Source organism: Mustela lutreola, chromosome 10 (genome assembly GCF_030435805.1).
Source record: "Mustela lutreola isolate mMusLut2 chromosome 10, mMusLut2.pri, whole genome shotgun sequence".
Classification (NCBI taxonomy): Eukaryota; Metazoa; Chordata; class Mammalia; order Carnivora; family Mustelidae; genus Mustela; species Mustela lutreola.
The window spans coordinates 99,787,902-99,800,757 of NC_081299.1; the positions used below are offsets into that span (position 1 = coordinate 99,787,902).

The 12,856-nt window shown below is 48.7% G+C and overlaps 1 protein-coding gene across 2 annotated transcripts in view; it reads right to left on the bottom strand.

Annotated features, from left to right (window-relative positions):
• Nucleotides 1–1,168: 1,168 nt before the first annotated feature.
• Nucleotides 1,169–12,856, bottom strand: part of IGSF3 (immunoglobulin superfamily member 3) — a 94,332-nt gene continuing 82,644 nt past the window's right edge. For both annotated transcript variants that reach the window (XM_059135565.1, XM_059135564.1), the window contains 3 exons: nucleotides 9,918–10,325; nucleotides 6,074–6,541; nucleotides 1,169–4,348 (listed from right to left, as the gene is read on the bottom strand). In XM_059135565.1, coding sequence (XP_058991548.1) covers nucleotides 4,098–4,348; nucleotides 6,074–6,541; nucleotides 9,918–10,325 — 1,127 coding nt within the window. In that variant the 3' untranslated portion in view covers nucleotides 1,169–4,097. The remainder of the gene's footprint in view (nucleotides 4,349–6,073; nucleotides 6,542–9,917; nucleotides 10,326–12,856) is intronic.

Sequence of the window (12,856 nt, forward strand, 5' to 3'; positions counted from 1 at the left end):
GGAAGCTTAGAAATCCCAGAACGAGCTGAGCAAAACACTGCTCCCAATCTTACATACATGGAAATTGTCCCAGCCTCTTATGGAAATGTACATTCACTTCACTCATATAAATACTGGGCAGATTTGCACCAAAGGCGTGGATGGGTAATCTTCTTCCACAATACTCCATTTCCCTTTTTAAAATGTGCCTTGGCAGAAAGAGAGCAGTTGGTAGAAAAATTAGGCAAAAGTAATGCGTAAGACATAACATGGAACCATTCTGGGTACCCAAGGGATAAACAATCCCATTTCAACTCCTGGCCAGGCCAGCAGCTGCAAGAAGTTGATAAGGATGCAGCAGATGGGGCCGCGAAGCCGAGGAAAGCACACATTAAAGCCTTTGAAAGGTTTGATTTTTTTTTTTTTTTTAAGAGAAAAGGAAGCACCTCCCTCTGCTTTTTACCCGCTATCTAGTTTCTTTTGCATAGTCAGTGCAATGTACAAAATTACAGATGGGTTTTGCCGAATCATGTGTCACTGTTGTGGTTTTAATCATTCTATGATTCTCACTTTGCAATAGTGGTGAACTCCTCGGTACTATCCCAGTGTTCGAGTGGTGTGGGGAACGTGGACTGGTGTGCTGTGTGGGAGGGCACCCTGAACAGGAAAACACAGCTCCTGCTTGGCTCCTGCCTCCTGGAAAGTGCTTCCTGTTAAGTCCACGGTCGATGGGGACAACACTCCATCGTTTGAGAAAGGCGGTGTGGTCTTATTGTCAGTTCCTGTGCTCCATCAGTCTCCTCCTACCCCTTCCTGTCCCAGCCCCTAAAAAGGAAAGCTGTTCGGGAGCTCTACTTGTGAAGCTGCCTCCAGGTGGGTGGTGCCTGCGCAGATCTGGGGGCAACATGGCCTTGACAATCAGGGTAACTGTGTACATGTACTATGATTCATCTTTAGCAGTTGACAGTAAAGCAACTTGGGAAAGGTCCCTCCCCCCACCCCCATCATCTGTACAAGGCACTCTTCAGGCTGGGGGCAGGGTGGGGTAATTAAGGTTACAATGCTTGACCCTTGAGCCTAGCAGGCCGATGCCAGGGGCAGAACACCACACCTCCAGGGCTCAGCTTCAGAGGAGAGAGGCAGTTTAAGAGAAAGGAGGACAATGGGCTCCAGTAACTGTAAACAGCCGTATTTTCAACATAATTTACTACAGGTCTCTGAAGTGTATATAAAACATTTTAGTGCAACATTTTACAAATAGTTTTCCTTTAAAAAAAACAAAAAACAAAAAAACCCCAAAACAAACCAACAGCTCTCTACATCATGCATGGGTAGTTTTCTTACCCTACTTGTTTTGTCAACAATAAACGCAGAGAAACCATTGTTTGAAAAGAATATGAAAACCTGCTACAGAGACACCCTGATGAAGGAGGGTGTGGTCATATCAGTATCCTGGGATGGGCCTAGCACAGTGTAGTTTTTCATGAATGCAACATTGTAGCTGTAGATAAGTCAAGAGAACAGCTGGTAGTTTTCCTCTCTGGGTCCTCGGCCTAGAACTCCCGTAGGCCGTGTGCAATGAGGTCTCCAGCCACTGGAGGGCACCATTACCACTCTTTCCGTGGAAATGGCCAAACAAGGTCCTGGGTATTTTTCGAAAAAGCTGAAATGCTCACCCTCTGATGGTAGCCCCCAGCCCAAGAGAAAATATACAGGGGAAAAAAGAAAAGAAAAACCCAATTATTAAAATACTGGCTTCGGTTTCTTTTCCTCCTTTTAAATTTCCTGCAACTGCTTCACATTATTTAATTTGTGCGTCACCTACTTTTCTATAGCTGAGAACCAATGCGAAGTCAACTCTGTTGTTTATACTCCCAGTCCCACCCAGCCCTCTGGAATCTTCCCCTTCTCACACAGGAGAAAGTAAGTCGTCTTCCCTCACTGCCTCAGGCTAGAAATGAGGGGCTAATTTTCCCATAGAAAGCCCACGTGGCTGAAAGGAAGAAATGGGGCCAAGGACTGCCTTCTTCCCTCCCTGCTGAGCCGGCTGACGACCTCCAAAGTGTTGACGCAGCCTGCATCATAAATGGGAATGAGCACATCAGGCTACAGGAGGGCTGAAGGGGTGGTGCCTACACACGGCCCCAAAGGAGAGCACTGGAGTGGGGGGGGGGGGGGGGAGAGGCAGGCTTCCCCTCAGCTGAGCACCTGTGCCACCCGCACCCCCACGGACCCCGAGATGGATTGGCAGCCACATGGCCTCCTGCCACGTCTGTTCAGCCTCAGAACAGTCGATAATCTCTCTGGTTAGACTTAGCTCCAGAATTCCTGGTGGCTTTTTCTAAACTGTGAATTCCCTTGGGATTCAAGATGCGAGCTCAAGAGGAGAGGAAACGGTGCTCTTGGTCAGCAGAACAGAGAAGCCCAGGGCATAAGCACTCCTCCCATGGAGTAGGCAAAAGGCAACACTTGTAAACCAGGACGGGGCTCCAGAGGAGCCAAGCACACTGCCCCGGGATATAAAGGAACAGGGTGACACTGGCCTTGTTGGGCTTTGGTGGGCCTTCGAAGGAGATGCCACCATAACAACAAATAACCAAATCACCAAAACCACAAACAAGATCCAAGAAGGGGAAGGGCAAAAAGCCACACCCAGGCCTGTGATCACTTCCCGCTGAGACTAGGCGTCCTCTGAATGGGTCACAAAAGGGCTGTATCTGGACCTCTCCTGGGCAGATAGATATTCTTACAGCGGTAAGACACAGGAGGATAGAAATGGTGGATAAGAGAGACAGGGCTCTCTCTGAGGAAACTAACTGCAGGCAAGAAGAAAAACCTAGTCTTCATACCACCATCCCAGCAATTACAGCTCCCCTGGTCTCCAAGGTCAGGCTCCCTCCAAGGTCAGACTCCGGAAGCCACCTGGTCCCACCCTGACCCTTGCAGGAACTTAGCCGTCACCCTGGCCTGTGCCCCCTCCAGGTGTGCCGTGTTAGCTATGGTAGCTGCTCGGGCCCTGGTGTATTCAGCTCAGACTGTCCCCTTTTCAGGCTCCCTGGCCACTTTCCCTTTAAGAGTTTGGCAAAGCACCTTAGAATGGAAGCCCACCCGCTCACAGCTATCAGTTAAGAGACTGCTCGTGCAGAACAGAACAGATGGAGCCAACAACTCGTCCTTTCTCCTTCCTTCGCTCATCACTGGCTTTGACCCATCCGAAAGTCAGGAGCTGCTAAACGTAGCCCTCTCCCCACTTCAGCTGGCAAAGTGCGTGCCATTTGGAGCTTCTGACTTCCTCTCCAACAAAGTGGGGGTTGTGTATTGTTTTTTGTTTGTTTTCTTTTTTTTTTTTTGGCAAGCTTGGGATGAAGCCTATTTTTCGCCTCCCTGGCAGGCTGGTTGGGTACCATCTTCTCCTAATAGGGTTATGCTGGACTTCTCCTGTATGTACACAGTTCTTTGAAGCAAAATTCAATGCTTTCATCTTGACTACAAAGGGGTTCCAACCACTCCAGCTGAGGGAAACGATAAGATACAAACTGGGCCCACACTACACATAAATTTCAAGTCTCATTAAGAAAGTAAAAAACGCTCGGGCGGGTTCTGATCCATGGGTAGCATTTTCAAGTATGCAAAAACAGTAAGTCTTGGAAGAGATTCCTTTGCGCCGTAAAGTTCATCCTTCCTTTTGCCATCAGTGGTACGTTTTTAAAGAGAAAATCGTCCGTCACATTACGGAATCCAAAAAGGGTAAACTGAAGGGATTTAAAAAGAGTCCATTACAAAGAATAAGAACCCCTGTAACATCTATCTGGGAATACTCTATAAATCAGTGAGTAGACGTGGCACCTGGAGCTACTCACTACATTACCGGAAACAAAAACAAGGAGCCTAATTCTGCAGGATAAGGACTTCTGCTCCAGAACAGCTAACCAACCAGGACTGCCACCTCAAGGCAGTCTGTCTCTGTGACTGATCGGGGACTTCGAACGCTTCTCAAGTCTGACAGTTTTCGGCGTGAGCACTCCAGGGGTTGGGTGCCGTCCACTGTGCCATCACAGAGCAAGAGGCAGGAAGGGAGAGTCTCAGCTCCTCTGCGGCTGAGGTCCGCTGGGCTCCCCTTAGTCTATGGCTCCTGGGTGGATGCTGAGCACGGGGGGCTCCAGGCAAGTGGGGGAGTAGTTGAGGTGTGGCTCTTTGATCCACAACAGGGGTACCCCGTTCTTCCCGTCCGAGTTCTTGCTGGAATTGCGGCTCTTGAAGCGCACCAGCAGGATGGTGATGATGAGGATGCCAAAGATGGGGAAAGGGTAGAAGAAGACGAAGTAGAAGAGGGCGTCATTGGAGCAGATGATGGACTGCAGGGTGGAACCTGGAACAGAGAGGCAAGACCGTGAGGGCTGGGAGCCTGGACCTCTGGCCCTCGCTCCCGGAAGCCCTCGCGTCCAGCCCGACCCAGCTCCCGCACCCACCCTGTCTTTTCCTGGCTGCTGTGAAGAAAGGAGAGACCACCCCCCTAGCCCTGCTCTCCCAGCAGCGCCTCTTCCCATTCACAGCTGGAAGTTCATTCAAAGCAATGCCTCCGTCTCCCGCAGGGAGCCAGTACGGACTGCCTGGAGAGCTACAGAACCAAATGCGGTGAAAACTTGACGTGTCCCTCTGGACTCCGTTCTGCTCCAAACGTCCTTCTCTGGGAAGGACACGTCCTCTCCTCACCTCCCAGCTTCTGAAAGCAGTTTTACTGGAAATGATGCTTACTCACTTAAAATTATCAAGTGAAATGCCCTTACGGACCATTTACCAATGTCCACAGTGTGTGTGTGTGTGTGGCTGTAAGGAATTCAGTGCTAGTTATTCCTGGATGTGGAAGGGAATGAAACTTGCTCCCCCATGCCCCAGACCCAATCAAGTTCTGCTCTGGTGTACGAGACCTCAGCAGCAGACTGTTTTCTCTGGAAAACAGGGTTGCTGATGACCTCTATATACTGTAAAACTTAATAAATAGGAACATCCACAGTGGGAAGATAAAATGTGGACTAAACACCTTTGCTTGTACTTTGGGGTTATTCAGTGGATTATGAGGGGGTCTGAGTATGATTTAGGCTTTTCTCTGCTTCCCTTTCTACTGCATAGCCATTGCTCAGTATTATTAAGAAAATTCCACACACATTTATACTTGTTAGATTTCCAAAACATATGAAATTGCTGATAGTCGCCCACTTTCGACCTACAAAACCTCAATTTCATATGGTTCCATCTCCCAAACAGGAGGTAGTCAAAGAAAAGAAAAAGCTGACAAGACAAAAAAACCTCCAATCAAAATTACCCAGGACAATGTTTTGGCTGAAACGGAAAAGAGGTTACGGTTTCCCGCAGATTCTTTATTTGTGCATTGCAGGCAGGTTCTAGGATGACACACGCCATCTTCTGTCTGCTCTATGCCACACTTGGACAGTAGGGCAACTTAAAAGAGCGACTTGTGAGAACAAATCATTCAGGCCAGCAATGATTTCTTCCAGTCTCTGGCCGTGGAGTCCCTTGATCTGATGAGAAGACTGAGCTCTGGACCTTTCTGGAGCAGCTGATGGCGAGCAGGGCCCTACAGTATCTCTGATCATCCCAACCACTCATGCAACATCCAGCTCCACCTCCAAGTCACCCTCCAAAACACACGTGAGCCAGGAACTTGAGAAAAACAGAGCAGCAATGTACTCGGGCTTCATTTTGTGTTCTTCTGAGTCTGAAACACGCTAACTGGCTAGAGCAGGATGAGGTGAGATATTCTGAAGAGCGACACCATGATGTCGCTTGGGTACTTGGATAATGAAATGTTACCAAATGGGAATCTGGTGGAACATCCAGTTGATTAGGAAGATTCCTGGATGGTATGTTCCCACTCTAACTCCTATCCTCGACTGAGGGTCAACTATACGAACTGGTATGGCAAAGCCAAAATGCCCTCGACGGGTGGGAAAACTGCTTTGTAACCCCATAATCAAGCTCTGATTTTATTCTTCCAGACTGCTGGATTCACCAGCTGGAACCAACGGTTGGAACCAGCAGAGACATCCTTCCCCTGTAACCTGGGCCGACTCACTTGTGTCCAGAACCCGGATGCCGATGGGGGCCGACTCCTCCTCCGTCAGCCGGTACCACTCCTTCTGAGGGCTCGGCAGCCACTCCTCCACGCGGCAGGAGTAGTTCCCAGTGTCCTGGGGGCTCGCCTGAAGCACGGTGAGCCGGTAGAGCAGCGGAGAGAGCCTCTGGAAGCGAAGCCTGCCCTCCCAGGGGCTGCCTTCTGGGCCAAAGACGGCATCTGGGCCCACGCTCAGCAGGGCCGTCCGCTCCATTTGGTCCTCCTCTTCCTCCTCGTCCCCTTCCTCCTCCTGCTCATCCAGGCCAGGGCCGTCCCTTTCCCGTCCGGCTTTAGTCCTCAGAGAGTACCAGGCCACGGCAAAGCGGGAGTCCTGACTTGACCGAGACACAATGCTGCAGTCCAGCTGGAAAGCTGCCTTCTCAGACACTGTGGCGTTGGGGACCACCGTGTCCACCTGCAGGGCAGCGTCTGGGGAGTAGGAGGCAAAAAAGGAAGAAGAGGCTGTTTTAATTTCTTTGCTCAAAATAACCTGAATGTCCATCACCAAATACACTCTAGTAACACAGTAATACTATACAACACACACCTATTGAAAGTAGCAAGGTGGTGCCATGTGCCTGGCGTGGGGGAAGGAGACTCCAGAAAGATTGCTAGGCTCTAGAACACTGTGTACTCTATAGGTCACTGTATGCAGAAGAAAATATATTTTATTTCGACACACGTATGCTTATGTTTGCTTCGAATATCCACAGAATTCACAAGAAGCCGGTAGCATGGCTGCTTATGGGACTCCGTGGAGGAAACATTTATTTTCACTGCAACCTCTTGCAAGGGCTGAAGGGCCCCCCTAAAACTCACATCTATCTGGACCCTCAGAATGTGACCTTGGAAAGCACGTCTTTGCAGATGTGATGAACTCACCCTGGGTTTAGGGTGGGCCCAAATCTAATGACTCGTGTCCTGATAAGAAGACAAGGGGACACACAGAGAGAAGGACATAGAGGCAGAGACTGAAGCAATGCGGCCACAAGCCACAGGACACTTGAGGCGAAGAGACACCGGAAGAGGCAAGGAAGGATTCTTTCCTAGAAGCTTCACGGGGAGCCTGGCCTTGCTGACAGCTTGCTCCTAGACTTCTAGCCCACAGAACTGTCAGAGAATAAACTTGTTTCAAGCTACCAAGTTTGTGCTAATTTGTTATGGCAGCTCTGGGAAACTCACTCAACCCTCAGCAGCTTCTGAGTTTGAGCCATGTGGGTGGGGACTGTTCCCCAGATCATAGTGAACCGAGGAGCAGACTGTTCTCCAAAGACTCAAGCCCGAGACCTGAAAGGGCCCCTCACCCTGAGCACAGACCGCCCTCCACCTCACCAGAAGGATGACATGGACAGCATCCTCCTGACTGAGACAGGAGACACAAAAGGGCCAGGAAGAGGGACCCAAGCAGGTGAGTCACAGACACCACCAGGCAGCATAATCAGTTTCTTTATTTTGCTGCTGCCTTTTTTTTTGCTCAATAGGACAAGTACTAAACAAACAATCCACTCCCTACCTCTTAAATGGCCTGTCTGGCTCCGTTTATGAAATACTCATGACAGATGCCAACACAACGGCAATGAAAGTAGAGATACCAAATCGGATTCTGCTTGGAGGAAAACCAAAGAGGAGCATTTCCCAAGTATTGTCCTGGGCTTTCGATGAATTGGCTTAACGTTGCTCACAGGTCAACGCAAAGCTGGGGTCCCCTCACCTCCATGGGGCTCTGCCAAGCTCCTCGAAACCCCCCCCCGGGCCCGTCTAGAATCTCAGTGTGCATCGCTGGCACAGAAAGGCTCAGGAACCTTCTACAGGTGGTGGGAACAACACCTTGGCCCCAGCTCCCAAGAGGGAGAACACATTGGAGGGCAAGGCGGCAGGACGCAGAATATCCATCCAAAGGCAACTCACATTCCTTGGCTCACTGCTTACCCTTCCAGAGAGCAGGGCTGACTGTACCCACAGAGCCATGAGAGAGAAATGCTGCAGCTCGCGGGGCAGTCCACGGTATCTTTGCTCTGCAGAGCCTACTGCATTAGTGTCCTAAAGCGCCTGGCGGCCGGCCAGTGAGAAGCAGTGGACCCCAAACAGCAAGACAATCAGCTCCTGGACATTTAATTTCCTGGAAGGATCTGTTCCTCACCTACTCTCCTTTCCTTTGTTTTCTTCTCGCCTGAATGCTTATGATCTAAGGATTGATTTATTTATTCTAGAGAAAGAGCCTGAGCAGGAGGGGCAGAGGGAGAGGGAGAATCTCCAGCAGACTCTGTGCTGAGCACAAGAGCCCGATGCGGGGCTAGACCTCACAACCCTGAGATTGTGACCTGCGCAGAAACCAAGAATCAGTGCTTCACGGACTGCACCACCCAGGTGCCCCGAATGCTTAAATATAAGCAGGTGAGTTTTAGTTTAAATTTCCTGGCTCCCTTGCGTGCCTCGTCTGCAGGAATGACTCAAAGCAAGTTTTCTAATGAAACAAATGCCCACCTGCCCACGCACTCCCCCTCCCCTAAACATACCTCTCTAATTTGGTTGCCCATGTCTGTCCTCTTCTAGAATAGGCCCAACCATCTACCTATGCACACCTGAGCTCTCTTTCCTGTTTCAGGTACAAGCCCCAGGAAAGAAGGCCACCTCCAACTCTCCCCTGTATGTTAGGCTAGAATGCAGCAGGGACTTGGTAAATGTCTATCCCCTCCTAGTTGCCCTGCAGCCCTGGAGTGAGGACGTGCACATGGTTGGGTGCTGGGGGACAAGAGCACTCCGCAGCCACCTCTCTACAATTTCATCTTTGAGAGAAGACACGCAGCAGTTTCTAGGCATGGTAAAAGAAAAAAAAACAAAGGCTCTTGGGAACTATGAGTAACTCAAAGCAGAGGTGATTTCCCATCCTGCGTAGGCAAGACCCAGAGCACTGAGATAATGCCTCTTTCCCAGAACAAATGGTGTGTTCACTCCGAGGTGTGTTCCATGACACGTGGGCCTGGGCACAGCTGCGAGGCTCCTGTGTCCTACCCACGAAAAGAGCGTTCTCGGGAGATGTGCCAGTGTGACAGACACTTCCAACAGACTACAGACAGGAACGCTAGGATGCATGGGAAACGAACAAGACAGAGCGTTCACGTGGACACAGGCCACCAGTCCATTTCTGCTCCATGTCCTCTGGGGGACCACTGACTTTTTGCTGGGACCAGGATGGATGAGGATGTGGTGTTCCAGAGGACCACCTCTGCTTTTATTATGGATGGAAATGTGTAACCATAATCGTACTGAGTAATTATGTTCATTTAGCTACTATAGAAATGACAAGGACAAGAAAGGCCACACAGAGTGGTCACTGGTACCAAAAAATTATTAGGTAGTGAGAGATTAACTTTCATCTTTTCCTATGTAAAGCAAGCTATTTCTATTTAAAGCACGTGAATCAATTCTTTTCCACTGAAAATCCACAAGCTTAACTTTTTTAAGCCACATGGCTACTGTTTCAAGATTTTTGCATATCCACCACCTTCTGAGCTGGAATTGTACTCTTTAACAAGGAAATATTCCACGTTCTGCAACAGTTAACTGAAAAATGCTATTCTGGTTAAGAAATAGAACCACTTTAGGCCAAAGCCAGATGTGCCATTTTTCCATGCACTAGGGGGAAAAAATGTGAGACAATTCTGAATGCAAATACAAAATGTAAATGGTCATATATTTAGCTGCAAACAATGTGTTAATATACTCACTCTGTGCAGTGCACCAAGTATAACCCTTAGAGGGGAAAGACCCAGAGCCCTGCAGGCCTGGGGACATTAACCCTCACCTGGCCTCGTGACGGTCACAGCCATCTGCCCAGCAGTGTCCTCCGCCCGCTTATACCACACGCCACTGGGGCTGGGCAGCCACTCCTCCACGCGGCAGCTGTAGGTCCCGCTGTCCTGCACAGCCACGTTCTGGATGAAGAGTCGGTACACGCCGGGGGAAGGACTCTCCAAATGTAGCCGCCCCTTCAAGTTATTTCTGGCCGCCTGCTCCCCATAGTGAAAGGTAGCCTCGCGGCTCAGACGGGCCACGGTCTCCCGCTCCGGGTGGTTGGGCTTCCACACAAACCACTCCACCAGGAGCTGGGAGGCCACGCTGGTGCGGTTCAGCACCACACACTCGAGCTGCACCTGCTGCGTCTCCAGGATCGACAGATTCCCCTGCGCTTGGCTGAGCCTCAGGCGGCTGTCTAGAAAGGCGAAGAAAGACACATTAGCCTCATGGAACAACAGGCAACTCGCATGCACCCTTTCCATGTGCCGGCCCATGGATGCCTTCTGCATACTGAAGGGCAGCGGCCCGCTCAGTTAGAAGAAAGGTCTCCCAGCTGTGGCACCCCAAACATTCTGAGTCCCTTGACCATGTGCCTGAGTTCACAGACTGCAAGCAGTTCATGGAAACAGCTGTCCCCCAATTTCTATCTTATCAGTTCAGATGCATAGGAGAGGACAAGTACGAGGTACAGATGACTCCACACCCAAATGAGAGCAGCCCATGAGCCTATGGGTGACCAGCAGGGCTGGCTGGGAAGGGTCAAGCAGATGAGGGCATGGTGAGACCCTCTTTCAAACCAAGAGCAAATTTTGAAAACTGACCACATGACAGCTAGAATATGCTGGACCACCTACCACAAAAGACCTGCAGACAACACAAATATGTTCCTGAGTTGGCTCTCCAAATCGCAATTCTTACTTTCTTGGGTTCCTTTGAAAGGTTCTCACTTTGAAAGGTGAGAACAGAACAGATCTGACCTTAGTAAAGAAACTTCTGATATCGATGGAACCAGTGACTTGAAAACTCAGCCAATCAGATTCTCTTCCAGAGAAAAAGTGTCACTGTTGACAGTATGTCCTGATGACATGCGTGTTGTTTCATAAAAGGTCCTGATGAGCCTATCTGGTTTAGGGGAGCCAAAAACCTACAAAACTGTAAAAGCACAGAAGCACCTGGAGAAGGACACCTCCTGAGTGATACCCAAGGTGGGGGTGGCATGCACGAGCAATTTTTACTCTTTTTACACTTCAAAACTGTCGGGATATTTTACCATGCAATTCAGTAAGTTTTATAATTAAAAGGTCAATTAAAATAATAGAAAAAAGGGGCGCCTGGGTGACTCAGTTGGTAAAGTGACCAACTCCTGGTTTCGGCTCAGGTCCCGATCTCAGGGTCATGAGACCAAGCCCCAAGTTGGGCACCACACTCAGCACAGAGTCTGCTTGAGATGCTCTCTCTCCCTGTCCCCCAGCCCTCTCCCCTCACTCATTCTCTCTCAAATAAATAAAATCTTCAAAAAAAAATAGAAAAAATATTTTATATTTTATTTTTTTAAAGATTTATTTATTTAGAAAAAATATTTTAAATAACGAGTCTCCCCAAAATATACATATACATATATGTGTGTGTGCGTGTGTATAAGGCTATTAACTCTGATGGTCTCTGGGTTGAAAGATTATTTTCTTCTTTCATTGTGTTTTTCCAAAAGCTCTATAAGCATATTCTTTCTTATCAGGTAAAGAAGGAGAGGGGTGGTATGTAGAGAAAAGGAACTGGAAGCAGAGGCATAAGAAAACAACAAAGAAACAACAAAAAAAAAATCACTGAAAAGGAGGGATGTGTTGTTTGAATCAGCATCCTGTGAGTTTTCTGTTTATAGTGCTGTATTCCCACCAACAGAGATCTCACTAACTGTGTTTTGACAAAATCCGTGCAGCCCTGTGTGTTGGCCCAGTTAGCTTGCTGTAAGTCTGTAGTCTCAGATGGGGAAATTCCCTCGATAAATTTAGGATCCACTGAGAATCTCTTCGTTTCTGCACAAATGAGCAAAGGCAACGTTGATGAATGGTGACTAAGAGGGAACTCGAGGTGGGCGGGGATCACGTCCTCCCAGCGGAGAAAGTGACCCAAACTGAAAACAGGCAGGAAGAACAGAAACCTAAAAGAACATCTGTGGGCCAAATGACAACTGTCAGTTTTCAAAAGCCCCAAGGACCAGCCTGAGGTCTCTGGAAAAACCAAGAGGAATAATGGAGAGCAGAGCTTCCTTCACGATGCACCCGCAGAAGGGTTCACAGAAGTGTCAGCATGAGGGACTGAGAACCCTGCATTGGGGCAGTCTCAGCAAGACAACATCCCAAGGGAAAAGAAGGGGAATGGCCCCAGTGCACTCAGTGTGGGCCGGGCCACGTCCTGGCCTCTGCCTCTGGTTCCATGCACCGTCTGAACAAAGGTGTACCGAGGGTCCTGGGAGACAAGCCATGGGAACAGAAAGGTGAAGAATATATCCACACACATGCACATATTTAGTTCTACATATAATACATACTATCTAATAATAAATGCAAATAAATAAATACATATTATCTGATAATAAATGCAAAAAAATAAGAAGTTCATAATTACTCACATACAAATAGGTAAATAAACAGAATGCCAGGTGGTGATGTATGCTGTGCAGGGGACAGGGAAACAGGTACAGGGTGACTAGGGTAATAGTTTAGTTAAAATGCACTAGGAACTCCTCTTTGAGGAAGAATGAGATCAATGAATATCTATGGTCAACGTGTTCCAGGCTAAGAGAACAGTAAGTACAAAGGCCCTGGGGTGTTCGAGGAAAGCTGCCATTTGTTTCTTATTCATTGAGTATTTATTAAGGGTGCCATACCAGGGGCTGAATATACAAAGACAGAGCCCTGCCCTCAAAGTACTTAAAGTATAGTGGAA